The 21,838-nt window shown below is 38.5% G+C and overlaps 2 protein-coding genes and 1 long non-coding RNA gene across 17 annotated transcripts in view; 1 reads left to right on the top strand and 2 right to left on the bottom strand.

Annotated features, from left to right (window-relative positions):
- Window positions 1-21,838, bottom strand: part of LOC126188844 (uncharacterized) — a 2,133,693-nt gene that overhangs the window by 653,656 nt on the left and 1,458,199 nt on the right. The gene's annotated exons all lie outside the window — the stretch shown is intronic.
- The window catches only part of LOC126188851 (uncharacterized), a 68,780-nt gene that overhangs the window by 45,377 nt on the left and 1,565 nt on the right, over window positions 1-21,838 (top strand). The gene's annotated exons all lie outside the window — the stretch shown is intronic.
- LOC126188847 (uncharacterized) overlaps window positions 8,720-21,838 on the bottom strand; it is a 102,267-nt gene continuing 89,148 nt past the window's right edge. For both annotated transcript variants that reach the window (XM_049930489.1, XM_049930490.1), the window contains one exon: window positions 8,720-9,072. In XM_049930489.1, the coding sequence (XP_049786446.1) occupies window positions 9,016-9,072 (57 nt within the window). In that variant the 3' untranslated portion in view covers window positions 8,720-9,015. The remainder of the gene's footprint in view (window positions 9,073-21,838) is intronic.

Genomic DNA, 21,838 nt, shown 5'->3' with positions numbered 1-21,838 from the left:
TATATGTTCTGTGATGTCACAAGAGACGAAAGAAGATTGTCTTTTTTTAGAGACTTGTAAATGTATCATTACCTAAGTAACATGCCGATTTGTGTCTTATAAAATTATCTAATAAAGAAGTTATAAGTTCTTATTTGTGTGTGTTTACCTTAGTTAGACACCACCAATAGCTCTGTGCAACAACGAATAATTTACACTCAGTGTCGGTACAGTACATCAAAGGACACGGTTTGTTTCATCAGCACTCTGTTTGTCGGATTTCTCGTTTTCCTTGTTATTGACACATGCGGGTGGATACAGGAATATTGTTACGCATCTGCCAACACACTGCTGCAATGTGTGCAGTGAAATAGGTGGGTATTGTTTCATTAATCAATGGTTTGACTCAGCAAGGTGATTATTTTCTGCCAGTTTCAGTTGACTAGTAGCACTTTAAGGATACAGGGTACTTATAAATGGTGGAAGAATCGAATTTTTTTATGACTTTATTTAATTCTATAGCCTTTCCTGATTACATTGATATATACATTACAGGGTTTCAAATGAAAATTTCTAGTGTCTGTAAATGATTATATTTGCTAGTATTTACTTTTGTTTTGCTGAAGCAGTTTGTTCAGGTGCTACTGAATGTTTATTTGTTGCCCAAGTGCTAAATATATATTTGTGAAAGTACATATCCTTTAGTGTGCAATAAATACGAACTATACCACACATCAAGAAATTCAATAAAATGAAATTACAGGGTAACCAGTTCACAAACAAAGCAAGCCACTCTGTTGAAAGTAATCTGTGTATCAGTTCAAATTTTTGTGTTAACAGTGATGCTGTTTGTATTGGATTTGTTGTTGTTGAGTTGGGCATCTTATCTTCTTTGATAAAAGAAGTGGCGAAATGCAGACAATGTGATGGTGTAGTTTGTCTGGCAATAACTGAACAACAAAGTAGCAGGAAGGGTTTAGCATCAAAATTAGTTGTTCGGTGTAGATCCTGCAATATAACTATCTCGAAAATGACTTCGAACATTGTGCATAAGTCATATGATGGGAATTTGAAGTTAGTGTACGCAATGTGTGCAATAGGAAAAGGCAAAAAGGTTGCTCAAATATTTTGTGGTTAGATAGACCTTCCTCCTCCTCCTCCCAGAGGTTCAATAAGTACATAAAAATACTGTTAGGTGCCTTGACGGTTGTGTCTAAAGCATCTATGAAATGTGCAGTAGAAGAAACTGAAAATATATTAGTGGAACCAGGGACATTGCTGGTGCACTTTATGGGACATGGCAATGTCAAGGACATCGTTCTTTGAATGGTGTTGTAAGTGCTACTTCTCTAAGGGAATGGAAAATTTGTTGATGTTGAGTGCTTATCTAAATACTGCCACACCTGCCATAGTAACACTGAAGGACATATTGAACATCAGTGTTCTAAGGATTATGATGGTTACAGTGGAGGTATGGAGTGTGATGGAGCTCTACAAGTATTTCAGAGGTCGGTGCCCATTTATAACGTTAGATGTATGAAATACCTAGGCGATGATGAGTCTAAAGCTTTCAATAAAAGTAATGTGTTTAATATTTATGGTGATACCTTGGTAACAAAACTGCAGTGTTTTGGACATGTACAAAAGAGGATGGGTGCTAGGTTGAGGAAGCTATGAAGATAAATGAAAGGAAAATTGCTATCTGATGGAAAATCTCCATCTGGCTGAGGCAGATTGACAGAAACTGAAATAGACCTTCCTAAGAACTATTATGGACTCGCCATTAGATGAACTGCACTTTTGAATGATGTTATAGCAATGAGAGAAGCTGTATGGGCCACCTACTTTTATAAGTTGTCCACAGATGACCACTCTGTTCACCGACTTTGCCCTGAAGGAGCAGATTCTTGGTGTGGTTACCAAAAAGGAAAAGAAAGTGTTCAATTATACCATCATAAGCATTCTCTCCCTGAGCCTGTTATGAATGAAAGAAAACCAATTTTTAGAGACCTGAGTGACCCTGTTTTGCATAGTAAATGTCTTCATGGGGGCACTCAGAATACAAATAAAAGTTTCAGCCATTGCATATGGGAAAGATTACAAAGAATTTTTTATAGGACTAAATACATTAAAAGTTGGTGTACTAGATGAAGTGATATGTTTCAATAATGGAGTGATAGGAAATTTGGAAGTCCTGAGAAATTTTGGCATAAAATGTGACTCTAATGTGGAAGATCAATTGCTTGAATGTGACAGACAATGGATGCATGTAGCTGAAAGATTCACACTTCAAGCTACCAAAGAAGCAAGAAGTGCCGAGGCGCAGATTAATTGGACCCATATCTCCATTCGCAATTTCCCACAAGTTGTATTTTTCAGAATTCAGGTACAGATATTTCCTAAAGTTTATAAAACATTGCTCTAATGTTTTTTGTAACTTGTTATAGTCCATACTTATGTTGTAGACCTAAGCTTTATTGTACAATCAACTAAATTATAGAAAAAACAACATTTTACTAGGACAAAAATTATAAAAATTAAAATCTAAATGTGATATTTTTTATCCTTGTAATAAACATAATAGGTGGAATTAAATAGGTCTAGTACCACAGCCATCATGTCATGCATATCTCTTAAAAATTTGGTCTCCTTCAAATGTATAACATTAGATTAAATGGTACCTAAATCTGAGGAAGCATTTTGAAAAATTGCATCAATTTCTTTGTAATTTTTTTAATAACCATAAGCAAGTTCAAAAATATTCAAACTACTTCTAATTTGTTTAGAAAGTGTACTGCATTATCTAATATCAACAAAAAATCTGTAAAACATATACTTTATAAACATTGCCTGGAAGAAATAGGTGTTGATTTTTACATCTTATTGATCCAGAAAAGTACCCTGTATCCTTAAGAGATATAGTAACATGTTGTTGAATGAATGGTATGTGTTGTTAACACTTAATGAAAAGATTAATGTAATTGAGGTGAATGATAAAGACAAACTCTCTACGCGTGAAATTATGTTGGGTTTGAAATGCGGTAAAACACAAAATTTATGAGACTTTAAGAAACAAAGATAAGATTGGGGATGAATGGATGAAAGGAAATGGGCAGATGAAAAGAAAGGTGAAGAAGACTGGAGATGAAGAAATTAACGAAATAGTGTGGGAATGGTTCATAAGTGCGAGGGTAAAAATTTACCTTTATCTCGATCTATGTTGCAGAGTGAGGCTCTGAAAGTCACTAAAGAACTTGGAATTATGGAGTTTATGGCATCCATAGGCTAGCTGGACAGTTTCAAAGTGAGGCACAACATTGTGTGGAATGAAGTGTGTGGGGAAGCTAAGGATGTGCAGGAAAGTGTAGCAACAGAATGGAAGGGAATAATGCACAACTTAATTGTGAATTATGATCCAAAAGGTGTGTTCAATGACAATGAAATGGGACTGTTTCGTTGTGCACTGCCTTCAACATTGCTAGCGAGGTGAAACATGCACCGGTGGAAAAATGTCCAAGGAAAGACTCACTGTACTGCTGTGTGGATACATGCTTGGTGAATTGGAGAAGTCACTGGTGATCGGAAAGGTGGCAAAACCACATTGTTTCAAAAACATAGATGTCAGTAAGCTTCCAGTCACATGGCGAAACAATAAAAAGGTGTGGATGGTGAGTGGTCTTAAGGAAGAACTGCTGGGCCCATTCAATGCCAAAATGAAAAAAGGAAATGAAAAAGTTCTCCTTTTTCTAGACAATGCAACCTGCCATCTGAAAGTAACTTCATCAAATATGAAATTGACTTGGTTCCCTCCAGGTCCAACCAGTCTCATGCAACCTATGGACCTGGGGGTTATTTACAGTCAAGTTTAATTACAGGCCATTTCTGATGCAATCTGTTATTCTTAGTGTTGCAGAAGCTGAAAGTGCGTTTGCTCCTGCACGGTCAGTTTCTGTCCTGGGTGCAGTAAATTGGATTGGCTTGGCACTAAAGGAAATAAAACCTGAAACTGTCACCAAGTGCTTCAACAAAGCGGGGTTTGGGGTCATGAACAAGATGCTTCTGTGGCCATCAAAGTTCAAGAAAAAGCAGCAGCAATTGCTGAATTAATGGTAATGCAAAACAAGTGATTACTTTCTGTCAACTCACTCCACTTTCACTTCAGCAACAGATTTAATACAAATTCGCAACACAGATGATGATGATGATGATGATGATGATGATGATGATGATGATGATGATGATGATGAAACAAAGGAAAAAGAAAAGGAGCAAAATGATGTCCCTAGAAAAATTAATATGCCTGCAGAAGCCATTGTATGCATAAAAGATGTTATGCAATTTGCAGCTCACTCTCCCAACTTGTTTGAACTACTGTTTGGTGCAAAAAAATTGCCTGGAAAAAACTGTTTTCAACAGGAAATTAAAACAAGTTTCCCTCCGTGATATGTGATGAAAAAAGTGAAATGTAAAGCATATAAACATGGAAATAATATGTATGTATATACAATAATAAACGAGTTTAAAGTTTGAGTAAAACTATAGAAATGCCATGTTATTTATCCATTAGTGTAATGGTACAGTGTTCTGTTGTCCAATATGCAGTTAATGAACATGTATTGTGCAGGAGTGGAGGTACGTAAATACTGTATATGCATAATACCTGACAAATTTTACATAGCCCAGTGAATTCTGTGTAATCCAGAAACTTGTCCAGTTTGGAAAATTATTTTAGTCTCAGGCAATTCTGTTTTGAGCAAGTTTTACTGTATCTGAAATGCTATTCATATAGCAGGAAGTTCAGAGTGATAATTGACCATACTGTCCTTTTATGGCTCCTGAATTTGAAAGACTCCACCAGTCATTTACCTTGTTGGGCAGTGAAATTAAGTGAGTACGACCATGACATACACCATAAGCTGGGCAAACTTCATCAGAATGCACACGCCTCAACTATAAAGACCTATGTAATACAAGCAGATGAGGTAATTATTGCAGGTACAAATCAGTTTGGGTTGCCTTCCTGTACACATTGTGTCCCTTAGTGCCATCTGCTTTGTGCTTGACTAGGACATCCAAAACAGGGAGTTCACCATTCTCTTCAGCATTCATGGTGAATTTGATGTTGGGATGCAGAATGTTCAGATGTTGAATCACTTGAAGCCTTTCACACCCATGTGGCCACCAACAACTGTGTCATCACCATATCTGAAGATGCATGCTGGGCATTGGTGAAGCTTTTTCTAGAGCTTGCTTATCAATATCTTCCATGAATATGTTTGCCACAACTAGCGACAGAGGACACTCCATCGCAACATGTTTGTTGATAAGAGATTGTAGATTTGAGGACAAATTCTAAGAGGTTAGTCATTGTGGGGCTGAACTTCTCTCTGATCAGAATAAAGGAATCAGAGAGCAGCACTCTGGTCAAGAAAGAGACCTCAGCAAAACTCTCCATAAAATCCTGGTTATGATGGATTCTTGCCAGCAGTTTGTGAGTATAGAGGTGGACAGTGATACGAGTATAAAGGAGGTGTGGTAGAGCAAAGATTCTCATTCAAACATTATCACTCGAAAATAGCAGCAAGTATTACGCTTCAAAAATGTCTGCACCCAGCTGGACATGAGAGAGCAATGCAGTCTAACTATGTCTTTGTGGTCTCTACAGGAGCAAGATGTATGACTGTCTTACATTTCTAGATTTCTCACTTAATATTAGTTCTGGAAACTTTGTAAGTATGTGTTCCTGGGCATAACTTGATTAAATGAAGGATAGGTTTATAGAACACATCCGAAGGCACCAAGAATTAGTTAATTTGGTATTGAAGTGTGGAATAACAGTTTTAGAAGGAAACCGAGGCTTAACTACAGTAAGCAGATTCCAATGTAAAAAAGATGGAGTGGTTATGCAGATATGAGTGAATGTTCCGAAGAGAGACTAGGGTGGATAGCTGCATGAAACCAGTTAAAGCCCGATGAGTACTGTTTGCACAGCAGCAGCAGCACCTGCAGCTGGTTCATCAGGGTGAGAAGCTGCAATTGTTTCTAACGTTGGCATAAAGTTTTAATTCTTCTCAGATTTTCAAAACTTTGTATTCTTCTTCAAACATTTTATCAATACTACTTTGTGTAGATGAAAATAGAAAGTAAAAAGACTTTCTCAGTGTTCAAGCACCTTTGAAGGTAATGACACTTCGACAATATTCTTAGGGATTTTCTTTGCACGTCTTTTGAAAATGATAATTTAGTTGGTTCCAAGTGTGTCAATTTTCCTTAGAACAATCTGTGTACCTGGCAACTCCCATTGCAGAATGTTGTGGCTGCAAATTGCATTTCTGAGCACTAAACATCCATGATAGAAATCATGTCCACATCAGTTTTCAGATTGAGTGTGAGGCATGAAGCCTATTAACAAGTTGGAGATGCCTGCAACAGTGTACCAAAACATTATGTTTCTTTACCTGTATGGTTACCTAGACATGTGTTGTTGTGTTGTGGTCTTCAGTCCTGAAACTGGTTTGATGCTGCTCTCCATGCTACTCTATCCTGTGCAAGCCTCTTCATCTCCCAGTACCTACTGCAGCCTACATCCTTCTGAATCTGCTTAGTGTATTCATCTCTTGGTCTCCCTCTATGATTTTTACCCTCCACACTGCCTTCCAATACTAAATTGGTGATCCCTTGATGTCTCAGAACATGTCCTACCAACCAATCCCTTCTTCTAGTCAAGTTGTGCCACAAGCTCCTCTTCTCCCCAATTCTATTCAATACCTCCTCATTAGTTATTTGATCTACCCATCTAATCTTCAGCATTCTTCTGTAGCACCACATTTCGAAAGCTTCTATTCTCTTCTTGTCTAAACTATTTATCATCCACGTTTCACTTCCATACATGGCTACACTCCATACAAATACTTTCAGAAACGACTTCCTGACATTTAAATCTATACTTGATGTTAACAAATTTTTCTTCTTGAGAAACGCTTTCCTTGCCATTGCCAGTGTACATTTTATATCCTCTCTACTACGACCGTCATCAGTTATTTTGCTCCCCACATAGCAAAACTCCTTTACTACTTTAAGTGTCTCATTTCCTAATCTATTTCCCTCAGCATCACCCTACTTTATTCAACTACATTCTATTATCCTCGCTTTGCTTTTGTTGGTGTTCATCTTATATCCTCCTTTCAAGACACTGTCCATTCCATTCAACTGCTCTTCCAAGTCCTTTGCTGTCTCTGACAGAATTACAATGTCATCGACGAACCTCAAAGTTTTGTATTTCTTCTCCATGGATTTTAATACCTACTCCAAACACTGGTAGCGCATGTGAAAAAATATTCCACCAAGGAACACATCGGTCAGCAGAATGCTGCCACTACAGGAATGCTACAATGAATGACACGGCATTGTTAGGTTCTGAAGGAGTTGAGTGTTGCCGTGTGCCGAAGGGTGGGATGGGAAGGTCTGTCACCCTGCTGCCCCCACCACTGGCTCACTGCCCATCTGTGTCGAATAGTGGCAATGGTGCTGCCAGCTGTCAGATCTTTTCTCTTGACATACAAATTATAGTACAGAACAGGTCAAGTGTAAATCTACACTACTGGCCATTAAAACTGCTACACCAAGACAAAATGCAGATGATAAACGGGTATTCATTGGACAAATATATTATACTAGAAGTGACATGTGATTACATTTTCACCAATGGCACCTCATACCATGACGCCGGGTGATATGCCAGTATGGTGATGACGTATACACGCTTCCAATGTGTGTTCACTGCGATGTCGCCAAACACAGATGCGACCCTGATGATGCTGTAAACAGAACCTCGATTCATCCGAAAAAATGATGTTTTACCATTCGTGCACCCAGGTTCGTTGTTGAGTACACCATCGCAGGCGCTCCTGTCTATGATTCAGCGTCAAGGGTAACCGCAGCCATGGTCTCCGAGCTGATAGTCCATGCTGCTGCAAACGTTGTCAACTGTTCATGCAGATGGTTGTTGTTTTGCAAACATCCCCATCTGTTGACTCAGGGATCAAGACGTGGCTGCACGATCCATTACAGCCTTGCAAATAAGATGCCTGTCATCTCGACTGCTAGTGATACGAGGCCGTTGGGATCCAGCACAGCGTTCCGTATTACCCTCCTGAACCCAACGATTCCATATTGGATCTCGACCAATGTGAGCAGCAATGTCGCGATACGATAAACCGCAATTGTGATAGGCTAGAATCTGACCTTTATCAAAGTCGGAAACATGATGGTACGCATTTCTTCACCTTACACAAGGCCTCACAACAACGTTTCACCAGGCAACGCCAGTCAACTGCTGTTTGTGTATGAGAAATCGGTTGGAAACTTTCCTCATGTCAGCACATTGTAGGTGTCACCACCGGAGCCAGCCTTGTGTGAATGCTCTGAAAGACTAATCATTTGCATATCACAGCATCTTCTTCCTGTCAGTTAAATTTCAAGTCTGTAGCACGTCTTCTTCATTGTGTAGCAATTTTAATGGCCAGTAGTGTATAATTGTGTGTAAAATTTTACAGTACACACTGGATATATTGTAAATAAGATATTATTTTTCAGTGAATGTGTAGGATTAACACTTGTTGGCAGACGTCTTGACGGAAGAGTTCTCACTCTTTATTTTGTGAAACAAAATTACATACAAAAAACACTGAATGGGAGCAACAAGGAAATTTATTTTCATTAAAATGTTTGTAAATACATATTAATTTAATTCTTCCTTTATTATTTTTTTCCATCTTTTACATTAATTTATTTAAATTTTTTATAATATATAAAAAAATATTTACAAAATGCTTTTAATTTTTTTATAAATTAATCCATCCTTCTTCACAGTACATGGATTTTTTTGTACTTTAGACTTAACTGCAGATTGGCCACATCATGCCATTTGTTTATACCTGCGTTTCATCAACTTTAGGAATGGACCCTGATTTAAACATTTCATCTGTTTTCATGTGAAATATGAATATATGATGTCCATTCTGGAAGTTATCAAAATCAATGTTCTTCAAGATCAGCAGCTTTGAAGGAAATTGATCTGACTTCAGCAGCATCCTGGAAAACGAAAATAAAGTTTTCCACATTTTTACAAAGATAGAATTTCAGAGTAGAATTCAGTCATTTGTTACTTGCAACTGACAACTGAATTCTGTGCAGAAATTTATATTATAATTGCTGAAAAATTACAGCTATGACTAAAATAATAAAATTGGAACTGCATCAGACTTTTTAAATGCTAGAAAAAGAGCAAAGAAGAATGTGTTATAAAACTGCTCACCAATCACAAATATATTTTTCATTTTATTTGTACATAAACAGGAGACAACAATTTTTAACTTCTATATTTTTGACCTTATCTCACAACAATTAATAGTTTGTGTGGCAAATATAATGGATCATTAACTTCTATGGTAAATCAGTGCCTTATCAGTTCTTAGGAAAAAGGTCTAATTTGGTAACTCAGTTTGACAGGCAGTAGAATATCAAAAGGTTTGCAGTCAGTCTGTGCTTGACATTAAGGATTCTTTTCTGGAAAAAATTTAATATCATGTCTGCACAGTGGTTTGAATTATGTGATGAACTGGAAATTAATTTGCATTTGGAGGGGCTAGATCTCATGTTAGAGCAAATGCACAGTGAATGCATGGCTCTTATGGGTTTGCAGGGAATATGTGGTGGAACTGTGTCTGTTTGTGCAAAATATTTGAGCAGATACATGATTAGATCAACACAAACATACATCAGTATGTTGTTCTTAAGAGGAAAGACAGTCAGAAGCAAAAGTAACATCTGTTATGATCAAGATAGTCTAATGAGGTCACCACTGGCACTACTGTTCACAATATATATAAATCATCTTGCAGATAATTTATATATTTCTGTTAGCCTGGTGGCACCATTAGCAACTTATTACAAACTGCAGCGACACATTCAGATGATCACTGCCTGATGCAAAGACTATTAGTTGATGTGAAGACTGTTAGTTTACCCTCAGTGCCAAAAAGTAATGTAATGCACATAAACAGATGAAAGTATCTGTATTAATAACATTTCAAAGAGCAATTAGTGATCAGTCACAATACGCAAGTATCTACAAGTTATTATGCATTATTATTTCATGTGGAATGCTCATAAAAGACCAACTGGTAATTGCAAATATTTTTCTTCCATACGGGAAGCCATAAATGAGAAACATAAAAACGTGCACTACAGCTTTAAAGGTAATACATGTGACCATAGTATATATCTAGCCCCCACAAACTGTGCAGAAATAATAAGCATCATTAGCTCTCTAAAACCCTCTAATTCAGCTGGGCATGATGGCCTAAATACTAATGTTTTAAAAGCCTGTAGCCAAAATGTCTTTGTACCTCTGTCTGCAGCAGTCAACAATATAATAGAATCAGGGACCTTTCCAGACAAACTAAAATGATGACAACAACAAAATAGAAAACTACAGACCAGTCTCAATCCTTCCTGTCTTTTCCAAAATAGTTGAGAAAGTTATATACAACAGGATTATAAACTTTCTTAACAAACACAACCTGATGTTCGAAAATCAAAATGGATTCCTAAAAGGTAAATCAACTAGTACTGCAGCTGCTCAACTAATAGAAGAGGTGTTAGGGGATATCGAAAGCAAGGAACATGTGGCAGGTGTATACCTAGACCTGGCTGCTTATGACCTAATAAAGTGTTATATGGGCAATAGAAAACAGTTTGTTATACTTAAAATGGAAAGTGGTGTCTACAAATCAGAGATCACTTGCATAAAATATGGTGTGCCCCAGGGTTCGGTGTTGGGCCCCCTTCTGTTCTTGATCTATGTAAATGATATTAAATACTGTACTATAAATTCCAAAATTGTTCTGTATGCCGATGACACGTCCATTGTATGTAAAAAGGAATCATGTAATGAACTAGAGGCCGAGGGTAATAATGTAACAAAAGAAATTGTTCAGTTTTTTAATGAAAGCCACTTAAATGTAAGCACCAGTAAAACATGTTTGATGGAGTTTAACAAAAGTAGTTTGAATAATGAAATTAAATTATACATGGGCAACGAATTGGTAAAGAAAGAGTCTAGTGTAAAATTCCTTGGCATAACAATCCAAATCAACCTGAAATGGGACACACATATTGACTCCCTAGCAACTAAGTTGTCAAAAAATATATTTGCAATCAGTACTATTAGCAAGTTCTGTAGAGACACCGTAGTCCTAAAGACTGCATACCATGCTCTTTTCTCCTCTCACTTGAACTACGGTATTAAAATTTGGGGGGCAACAACCAAAGCTAATCTAGATAAGCTACTCATTCTTCAAAAAAGGGGTGTGAGAATAATCTGTGGAGCAAAATACAGGGAATCTTGTCGCAACTTGTTTCCAAAAACAGAGGTGTTAACTGTTATAAACACATACATTCTAAAAGCCATTTTGCTTGTGAAAAGACTGTACCCAAACACTTATTCAGATTTCCACCAGTACAATACTAGAAATAAAGAAAGATTTTACAATGGCAGCCACAGAACAGCACTTTACAAAAAGTGGCCTCAGTAAGCAGGTATAAAATTAGCTAATGCACTGCCTAGTGCAGTCATGGCTCTTCCTACAATTAAACTGAATCATCAGCTTAAGAAATTTTTAGTAAAACACCCTTTCTACACATTAGAAGAGTACCATACTTATATGAAGAACAACAAATGCTCTGTGAAATTATGTGAATAGAAATCAGTAAACATCTTATTGTAATTTTGTTGTAAATTAATGATGTTTTCAGAAGAATGTGTCTTGTGTATATAACTTTAATCATTACTGTTTCTTTGTACATGTGCAGTGTACCATTTGATGTTGAATAAAGCTATTATTATTATTATTATTATTATTATTATTATTATTATTATTATTTAATGAACACAGGTCCAGCCACTGGGAAGGCAAATGCCAATCTGATTTATTGGAAGGATTATAGGGAAGAGTAATTCATGCACCTAAGAGGTTTCTTAAAAAACCTTCTCACAACCAGATTATTAGATAAATTCTGGACTATGCAGAAGGGCACTGACAATCTCTTCCTCCAAGAACCAACAGTGAAAAGAACAGGAAGGGGATACAATGATACAGACACATTATGTTTCCCAATGTGGTATCCATATGTGGTGAGTGCCACTAGGCAGTTTCACTGCAAAACTGCAAGTGGCTGAAACAATTGAGTGGATGGCAGCCAATTATACACAAATAAAAAAGAAAAAAACAAAAAGGAATTCAAACATGAAGCTCAGAATCATTAACAGTGTACAAACAAATAGCAAACCAAGAGAAATAACTGAGCACAAGCATGTTATTGTGTACATAGTAATGTCAGCAACCGAAAAGCTTTGGATACATCAACACAACTGGCTGATGAATGCACCCACACTTTCCTAGTGGTCTATGCCACCAGAAAGTCTTACCAACAGACCTGTGAGTGACCATGACATCATAAATCTCTGAAGAGCCAATGCTGGTATATTCATCTGTATATCAATGTCCAAATTCAGTGAAGATACTAAATTCCTCTGCACTTTAATGGGGTTGGAAGTGACCAGACTTGTGTTTTAGCTGCTGGGGCAATGGGGAGCATTGTGCTCTGGCAGTGGCTCCAACAGCATTTTAATTTCCAAAGTTTCCATCCCTTTGGCATCTTATTCAGTTTCTGTCTAGTTCAGTTGAGGCTGGAGTTGCTGCTGAGGCACTGAGACTGTCAGTGATTGTAACATCACAGGAAGTGACTCAAATTCCATGAGTTGCCAGACCTGTGCTGGTTCAGTCATCAACTGCTGCCACAGCTGGTAATAATGGCATGGTGATACATGCTTGAAAGAGCTTGGTAATGTCTTGCTGGAAAATGGGTCCAATATACTCCACAGAAAAACAGAGTGGCACTTCGGTAAACAAGCAACATCAAAGCTGACTCAATGAAATGTCCCGAGTCCTTTATGTATGTATCAATCTCTCACACATGCAGCTGGAGCAAAGAGGCCAAGTGTTTTGCAGGTTTATACATTTGTGAACCAGGAGCACTAACAGTCAGTCTTAATGGATCATTATTCTTATGGATCTTTGGTAAACCATACAGCCGAGGTGGTAGGGCTTCTGTGTTCTGGAGGTTCCTCTTTTTGTCTACTGAGAGAGATGACACCTTGGGTAACTAATTCTTATTCTGTGTGATCTGCTACATCAGATCTCCACTTAGTTTTTGGTGCACATTGAATCTAATAGGTCCTGTATCTTCTGCTTGTAATCTTCAGTTTTCATTATGATGGTCACATTTCCCTTATCCAAGAAGATCAAAAAGTGTCTTAGATCAGCAAAGGAGAAAAGAAACCCACTTGCAATGTCAGGAATATACTCCATAACATGTACAGGCAGAAAAGTCTATGTTGGAATAACTGGATGATCGATCAACAATAGGATCACTGAACATGAGTGGCACTGCTAGTTGGGCCAGGACGAAAAATCAGCCATGGCAGAGTACACTCTGTGGAAGACCAGCCACATAGTATAATTTGTGAACATTGAAGTTCTTGGTGTAGAAATGAGTTGTCACACCAGCTTGTTCAGGGAAGATATAGATATACACAAACATGACAATAGTTTCAACAGGCAAGAAGAAAGCCTCAAGTTGAATGGATCCTGGATTCCCATGTTGCACTGAATGATCATTGCAGGTAGCAAGAGGAGAACCTCTGTGATAATGGCCACAGAAAAGCTCTTGGACATTGGTGTGCCATATATATAAGCTGCAACTGTGAGTTTGACACCGGTCCACTATCAGCAGTGTAGGGTGAAACTTTGAGAATGCCAGCCACTTGTGCTGGCAAAACATCAGAAAAATCATCAAACATATGCCAGCCAAAGACCCCGAGACAGTTCTTAAGCCAATAGACAATTTTATAAAACAACCTGCCACTGCAGTGCCTGCAGGGAGGGGATCCTAAATACTGCTAGGTTTCTTCATTAATCAGACAAATTACTGCCCCAGTACCCATGTGGAATTAAGTATAAATACCACCGATGCACAACTCAACCAGGAATTTATTAGGCACATGGACAGGTTCTGCCAGGACTGGACTTAAAGTGAACATTGATGCTTGGTCACGTTCTGCTGCCCCCAGTTACTGGTTAACACTGGTGCATCAGCACACAGTATTGTTTTCCTGCCCTGTCACCTCGATTGCGACAGGCATAATATGTATCGAAAAGGTGCATCCACTGGTGACTCTTGTGGCATGTCCAACAGTCTGGACAATGGCTTAAGTAAGCATCAGTGGGGGTGAATCCAATGCAGAGGGGGAGCACTCCTTGATCTACATCAAGACACCTGACTAGGTAGCTTTTCTTACTACATCCATTGAAATCTGCTTGGAAGCAAGAAACATTTCTTTGCACAGGATGCTCATCTTGAGTACCAGCTCAGGAAATATCAGCACATGGTAGAGAGCTGAACTATGTGCCAACTATTGGAAAGTGCATTTTGAGCTGCTTCTGACATCTCAAACAGGTTGGCAGTAAGTGCTTAAGGTGAGGTCAGACTATTCCAAATCTCCATACTAGACATCTACAATTTAAGAATATGTGTACAAGAGACTGAAGTTTGTTCATTCAAATTTCCGTTTATGGGTTAGGCCATGCATATCCACTCTCCGGGCTGCATAAGACTGATCATTAACCAGGGTGAAGACTGCCCCACAGTTGTCCAACCCACAGACTGCTCAAGTTTCAGATCAGCTCCACAATGTTTGATCATCTCCTGCATCTGCTCCTGCTGCAGTTGTCTCCACTATATCTGTTCCTTCTGCATATTTGACACTGCAAAAGTTCATAGAAATTATTGGTATTTTGTGATGAGATATTTAGCCCATGAGAGACAGCCTCGTTGCCACCTCTGTAATGCACTACTTAGGTGAGGGGAGTGCCACTAGGCAGTTTCTCTGATAAATGGCTAGTGGACAAAGGACAAAGCAGACAATGGCTAATCATACACATGTCTGAAAGGACAAAACTAGAGGTATTCAAATGTGAAGTCCAGGATCACCAACTATGTTTGAGCAAAACCTGAAGCAAACAGAGAGAAAAATGTGAGAGCAAGCATGGCACTGCTTGCAAACAGTAATACACTGACCAGAAAGATTTGGATACATCAACACAACTGCCCGAGGAAAGCACATGCCACATCATTCATTACGCAGCTAGACAGTCTTGCTAACAGATGCAGCTGTGAAACACTGCAACTTTGGATGGCCATAGCAGTTGCTTTCATCTCAATATTAGTGTCCAAATCTGCAATGATGCTAAACTATGTGCCATCCTCTGCACTATGTATGCAGAGTTGCATGAATAACATGCACTTGTTTTTATGAAGGCAACATTTTTCTCTCACAGGTCTGATTGGGAAGATGACTGGACACCTGAAGCTATCAGTCTTTCAGAACAGTTTTCACCTTTCACCACAACTACAGAATTTGGACATCTCAAAACAATTTTCACAGTCTCATTGTACATGTTTGTTTACTAGGCAGTACTGTGTGCTGGAAAATAATACTTAAAACAGTAACATTGCATCTTTGTGGGGGGAGGAGGATTGGTGTCAATGTCACTGAAGATTTACATATAACTTATTGCTTCCCTGTAATTAATGATCACAAGGCAGACAAAAATAGAATCATGATATGTTTGGAGCTTGTACTCAAATTATGCGTGTTGATCACCACCGTGTGCAGGAAACTTGCTTGTTTTACTTGTCACAAACAGTTTGTGATTGAAATAAAGCATACTCTCTCTTTCTCTCTCTGTGTGCTAATGCATTGTGCCTGCTGAGCACACATTCACTATTTCTTCAGTCGATATAATGTAGTGGCACAGTGCATCTGTTTTAAAGACTTTCTTAGAAAAAAAGTTATTCTAGCTATACAGCTTTTGGTCATTCTATGGCAAGTGGTCCAGCCTGACATGATTTCTGCCTGACCATTCACAACCCAATGAAAGTTTTTGAGCAGGTTCAACAAAGTATTGGATAGACATGGACAAAGTTTAGATAGGGGTCCCAAATTTGCACCAGCTATGTGCATGCCTAAGTACCAACTTTAGATAACTATTCCGAAAGCCCCTATTTCTGCATACTTAAATAACTTTTTGTATCTAATAAGAATATATTGCTGATTGGATTGTCAAATACATTTGATCACAGCTCTAATCCTTCAAAGGTGGAAGAAAATTCATTGTGCAACTTGGAGAGCACATCTATGATCTGCCATAAATTGTAATTTTCAGGATGGATTCAGCCAAGAATTGGTAATATGATACACAGTTGTGTTGTCTTCTTGAGGCCTTTGTACAACAGCCTCTGTCCTATATCAAAATGTGTTCTCCTGCAAATTTGACAGAAAATTTTCAGTTCCCAAATTTTGGGTAGTTTTGGAGGGCCAGTATGTCAGGGTATGTTCTTCACCTTTTCTATCTTGCTGTGCCTAGAAAGAGTATTCTTTAAGATTCACAAGGTATATAGTTTAACTTTTGAGCCACACCCGCTTATGGCTGAAAACCTGATTCAAAGTTATTACCTTTCATACATGTTCTATATGCTGGAATGTGACATTAGTTAGTAAACAGAAAGTAAAAATCAGTGAATGCTGCTTTTGTGCCCATAAAAATAAAAATGTAGTTATGTACAAATTAACTTCAAGCATTAACCAGCAATAAAACAAATGAAACTCTACAAAGTTAGAATGTCATACTGTACAACAGGAATAATTCTTTTCCACTTCAGACTGAATAAACTGCTGATACTGCTTCCAAATTCTAAGTAAATATATTGCCTTCCTGGTGTTATTGATAGTGCTTTTATGATTTTAAATTTTCATTGTTCAGGAATCTAGCAAGTATCTTTACTAGATGGCCAGCTGAAGCAATGGGCAGGACCATGTTGTGTAATGTATCACTTGGTGGAGTGATGTATTGCACTGCATCAACTGAACTGATGAATGGTCATGGCCACCATAAAAGTTTTACTTAAGTAATAAGTGTAATAGAGTATAGTGATAGGAAGTTTGTTTTCTTTATGTGTATGTATTCTGGAGTTAAGAGATGCATCGTATCTGCAAGCTGGATGATGATAGCAATGTCACTATGTTTCGCAGTAACTACTGTTTGGGCAGTTTATTCCATGTTGTTGGGTCCTGTCTTGGAGATGTGGTGCATGCCACAGAAGAAGAATGACAGTGGCAATTCCAGTGAAGTCACAGGAACAAGACCAAAACTTATCTATCAGATTCAATTTTATGCTGCTAGCCGAAACTGTCAGTATATTGACATTGTCCTAACTGATGTATTTGTGGCATTCCAAGTAACAAGCATGTAATGAACTGTCATTGTGAAAGGAGAGTGCAATATACATCACATTATGTCATATTTATTTAAAGAATTTGAACAGTGGATTGCATTCTTTACTTCCAGCAATAAGTGCAGCAGTTTGAGACACAAAGTCCAACCTAGAGATATTTGTAAATGTGAAGAAATGATCTGGTGAGCAAATCAATAAAAGGCAATCGTAGAGCCTGAGCAAATGTTACATCATCAGTAAATAACATTGGAACACCACAACCATGAGCATGCATAATGATAACTGAGCTATCATTTTGTTGTTGTGAATCTTCAGACACATTTCCCACCCACCAAGCATTTTTATACACACAAGCTACATATTGGCCACATTGAAACATTGTAGTTGAAACAGCTGGAATATTTCATCTGTTTGAAATGCTTTAACTGTGAATGCTACAGCATCCTTGGAAACACTGCTTACTCTGTTTTTGGTTAAGCCCATGAGCTTGAACTGGTGATTTTCTCTTGTCCCAGAAATTGCATGGTCTCTAGCAAACCTTCCTTCCTGATCAAACAAAATTTGTTCAATTTCTTTAAGTGTAACATAAAGAAGATGCTGCCTGAAATATTTTCATTGGAGAACTTATCAAAAGGCATGAATATTTGGTTATCTAAAGGTCTCTGTGAGCTAACATGAGCTGCTTTTTAGCTGTTCCTCCAGTTCCATCACAAGGAGATTTTCCACAGCTGATTCCAAAGAAATGTCACTCAACAGAGATACCAAGTCTTTTTCATGTAGACATAAACTGATAAAAATTTTGTAATGGGCAGCATATCTATCACTAAAGTAGTGAATGCACTTGATGTCTCTTATTTTTATCCTCAAATATTTAATCAGCCACATTATCAATGCATGAGCTGCAGTGCCATCATGATGGAGCCACTAATAATACAGACACTGATATTCTGTAGAGCATTACCACCAAACTAAATCACAAGGGGGTGTAATGTGTTTGGCTGGTTTCCCATTGAAATCCTTGAACAGCATTTTGAATGGCAAATGGGTAGTTTTTGGCAAAATCCATCAAAACGATCACTTAACCATCTGCAAGATTGTTTCAAGTGCATGCAATACATCACTTTGGACTGAACTCACAAAATTTTGAGAAGCCCGATTCACTGCCATATTCTTACAGTAAGCTATGAACATTTCTTTCATGTTACATAGTAGGAGCCATTGCTGCTTATGAACTTTTCACCATCCACTCTTACTCCTATGTAATGATTTTTGCCTGGGCACAGCCAAGAAAATTCATCATCTTTGAAGAAACTGAGTATGATGTGCATTCAAGTTCTAAGGCCTCCAATTTTTTTTCTCCGGACTGGAAAGAGATAGAAACATGCGCATTGTTTTAAAATGAGGCCGCGTTCATTGTCAATATGTCCCAGAGATGGCAGCACCGTACGGCAGATGGAATTTTACCGCCAGCGGCGAGAATGAGAACTGTTTTAAATACTTAAAATGGTGACGTTTTCCTTACTTGAACAGCAAGCAATCATTCGTTTTCTGAATTTGCGTGGTGTGAAACCAATTGAAATTCATCGACAGTTGAAGGAGACATGTGGTGATGGAGTTATGGATGTGTCGAAAGTGCGTTTGTGGGTGCGACAGTTTAATGAAGGCAGAACATCGTGTGACAACAAACTGAAACAACCTCGGGCTCGCACAAGCCGGTCTGATGACATGTATCGAGAAAGTGGAGAGAATTGTTTTGGGGGATTGCCGAATGACTGTTGAACAGATCGCCTCCAGAGTTGGCATTTCTACATCTACATCTACATCTACATCTCTGAGGAACAGATTTCTGTGGGTTCTGTGCACACAATCCTGTATGACGACCTGAAAATGCGAAAAGTGTCATCCAGGTGGGTGCCATGAATGCTGACGGACGACCACATGGCTGCCCGTGTGGCATGTTGCCAAGCAATGTTGACGCACAACGACAGCATGAATGGGACTTTCTTTTTGTCGGTTGTGACAATGGATGAGACATGGATGCCATTTTTCAATCCAGAAACGAAGCGCCAGTCAGCTCAATTGAAGCACACAGATTCACCGCCACCAAAAAAATTTCGGGTAACCGCCAGTGCTGAAAAAATGATGGTGTCCATGTTCTGGGACAGCAAGGGCGTAATCCTTACCCATTGTGTTCCAAAGGGCACTACGGTAACAGGTGCATCCTACGAAAATGTTTTGAAGAACAAATTCGTTCCTGCACTGCAACAAAAAAGTCCAGGAAAGGCTGCGCATGTGCTGTTTCACCAAGACAACGCACCCACACATTGAGCTAACATTAAGCAACAGTTTCTTCATGATAACAACTTTGAAGTGATTCCTCATGCTCCCTACTCACCTAACCTGGCTCCTAGTGACTTTTGGCTTTTTCCAACAATGAAAGACACTCTCCGTGGCCACACAATCACCAGCCGTGCTGCTATTGCCTCAGCGATTTTCCAGAGGTCAAAACAGACTCCTAAAGAAGCCTTCGCCGCTGCCATGGAATCATGGTGTCAGCATTGTGAAAAATGAGTACGTCTGCAGGGCGATTACATTGAGAAGTAACGCCAGTTTCATCGATTTCGGATGAGTAGTTAATTAGAAAAAAAAATCGGAGGCCTTAGAACTTGAATGCACCTCATACTTAATGTCTGAGGCATTTTTGAGTATGCCTAGTAATGTAAGGGATGCTGAGAAGAGGGGAACTAAAGCATGAATTATGGAGGAGACAGGTAGATCCTAAAGGTACTGTCCAAGAGCTATGGAACAAGTATGCAACAATAGTTATTTGCAGGTTGTTCAACAGATTACTGAGCCCAGTGAGCTAAGTCTGACTGTTGTCTCAATTCGTTCCACATTTAAAGAAATATTAGAGGTCTTGGAATGTGAGGATAATTGTACTCTCAATTGAGCATGAAGATTTCAGGCCCATTTGGATCACTATGTCGACAGAATGAGTGACCTAGTGGATGTGGACAGGAATCAGGGACAATGTTTAGAAACCTATAGCAACACTACTAATGAATGGCTTCAGACCCATAAAAAAAATGAGTAATTTTGGTAGTGAAGGTAATCAGAGTGTTCATCATAGAGAGGCTCGGCAAACAATCATAGATACTCTGTTCACAAAGTTGCAGAACCACAGGATTTTTTGAATCAGTGTTCTTTCATCATTGAATTCAGTGGATCATATAGCTGAATTTTTGTATTTCATGATGAGTTTCAGAATAGAGCACAGACCATGGAATTGGGTGATTTAGATTTTTAAGACCAGCTGAGGTAAATGTGAAGGGTAATTTACTTGATGCCATGCCACAGAGGAAAATAATACTTGGAAATTGTTTTGATCAATTAGTTTCAGTGTAACTGCTCCTAAAGGCATGCAGGGGCTAGTTTGTCATCAGTTGGCTGTGAAAATTAATAAATTGTATAGAGCGAGTCAGAAGGAAAGTGGTGGCATTGAAACCTCCGTACATCAAGGTGCAAGTAGTAAGCCATATTTTACAGGGGCTAATCCCTGAGAGTACACAGAGATCAGTATCTTGTCAGGTGCACAAGATGTTGGCTCAATTAGACAAGGTAGTTCTGGAGAGCCAGACTGTGGAATTTGTGGATATGCACAGGGATAGCCGATTTGTAAGAGTAAGAGATTGGGAGAGTAGAGATTTAGATGGGAGACAGGAGGAGGAGGAAGGTAGTAGAGGACACCTGAGGAACAAGTACAGCAATCAACTTTGCAAGTGTAGCTGTGGGTGCTGACCTGAAGACCTGCACTAATAATGTTTCATAGAGAAAAACTGATCACTATAGTTAATAACTGAACATTGAAAAAAATAAAGTGTGTTTATTAATGTAGTGTGGTTTGTGAGGAACTTTCTGAAGCCAAGGGAATTCCCCCAACATCAGTATTCTATATTCTGACAAATTATTTCAAGGAGAGAAGAATTTCTGCAGGGTGAGTCCCACACTGTTTGACTGTTGAAAAGAAGCAGAAATGCTTGGACATTGCAATCTTGCTCAAACAATGATTTGACCATGAAGGCCAAGGATTCTTGTGTTGAATTGTCACTGTTGATGAAACGTGAGCTAGAGACTTGAACCAGTGTTGAAATCACAGTCCAATAACTAGAGGACTTAATTCTCCATGTTCAAAACAATTTCAAGACATGCAAGCAAATGATGATTTTTGCTTACAATCACCACTGACAGCAGTGTATCATTGTAACTTCATTCAAAACCTGCACAGAAAAATGCACAAAACCCAACCTCAGTTGCTCAAGGCTGAGCCACTCATTCTCCATGACAATGCTTACCCACATATTGGCAATGCTGTAGACCAAAAGCTGCATGAATATGGATTGGAAGTGTTGCCACATCTTCCCTACAACCTGGACACATGTCC

The sequence above is a fragment of the Schistocerca cancellata genome, chromosome 5, assembly GCF_023864275.1.
Source record: "Schistocerca cancellata isolate TAMUIC-IGC-003103 chromosome 5, iqSchCanc2.1, whole genome shotgun sequence".
NCBI lineage: Eukaryota > Metazoa > Arthropoda > Insecta > Orthoptera > Acrididae > Schistocerca > Schistocerca cancellata.
The sequence above is the reverse complement of the archived record's forward strand: the minus strand, read 5'-3'. Positions and strand labels throughout refer to the sequence as shown.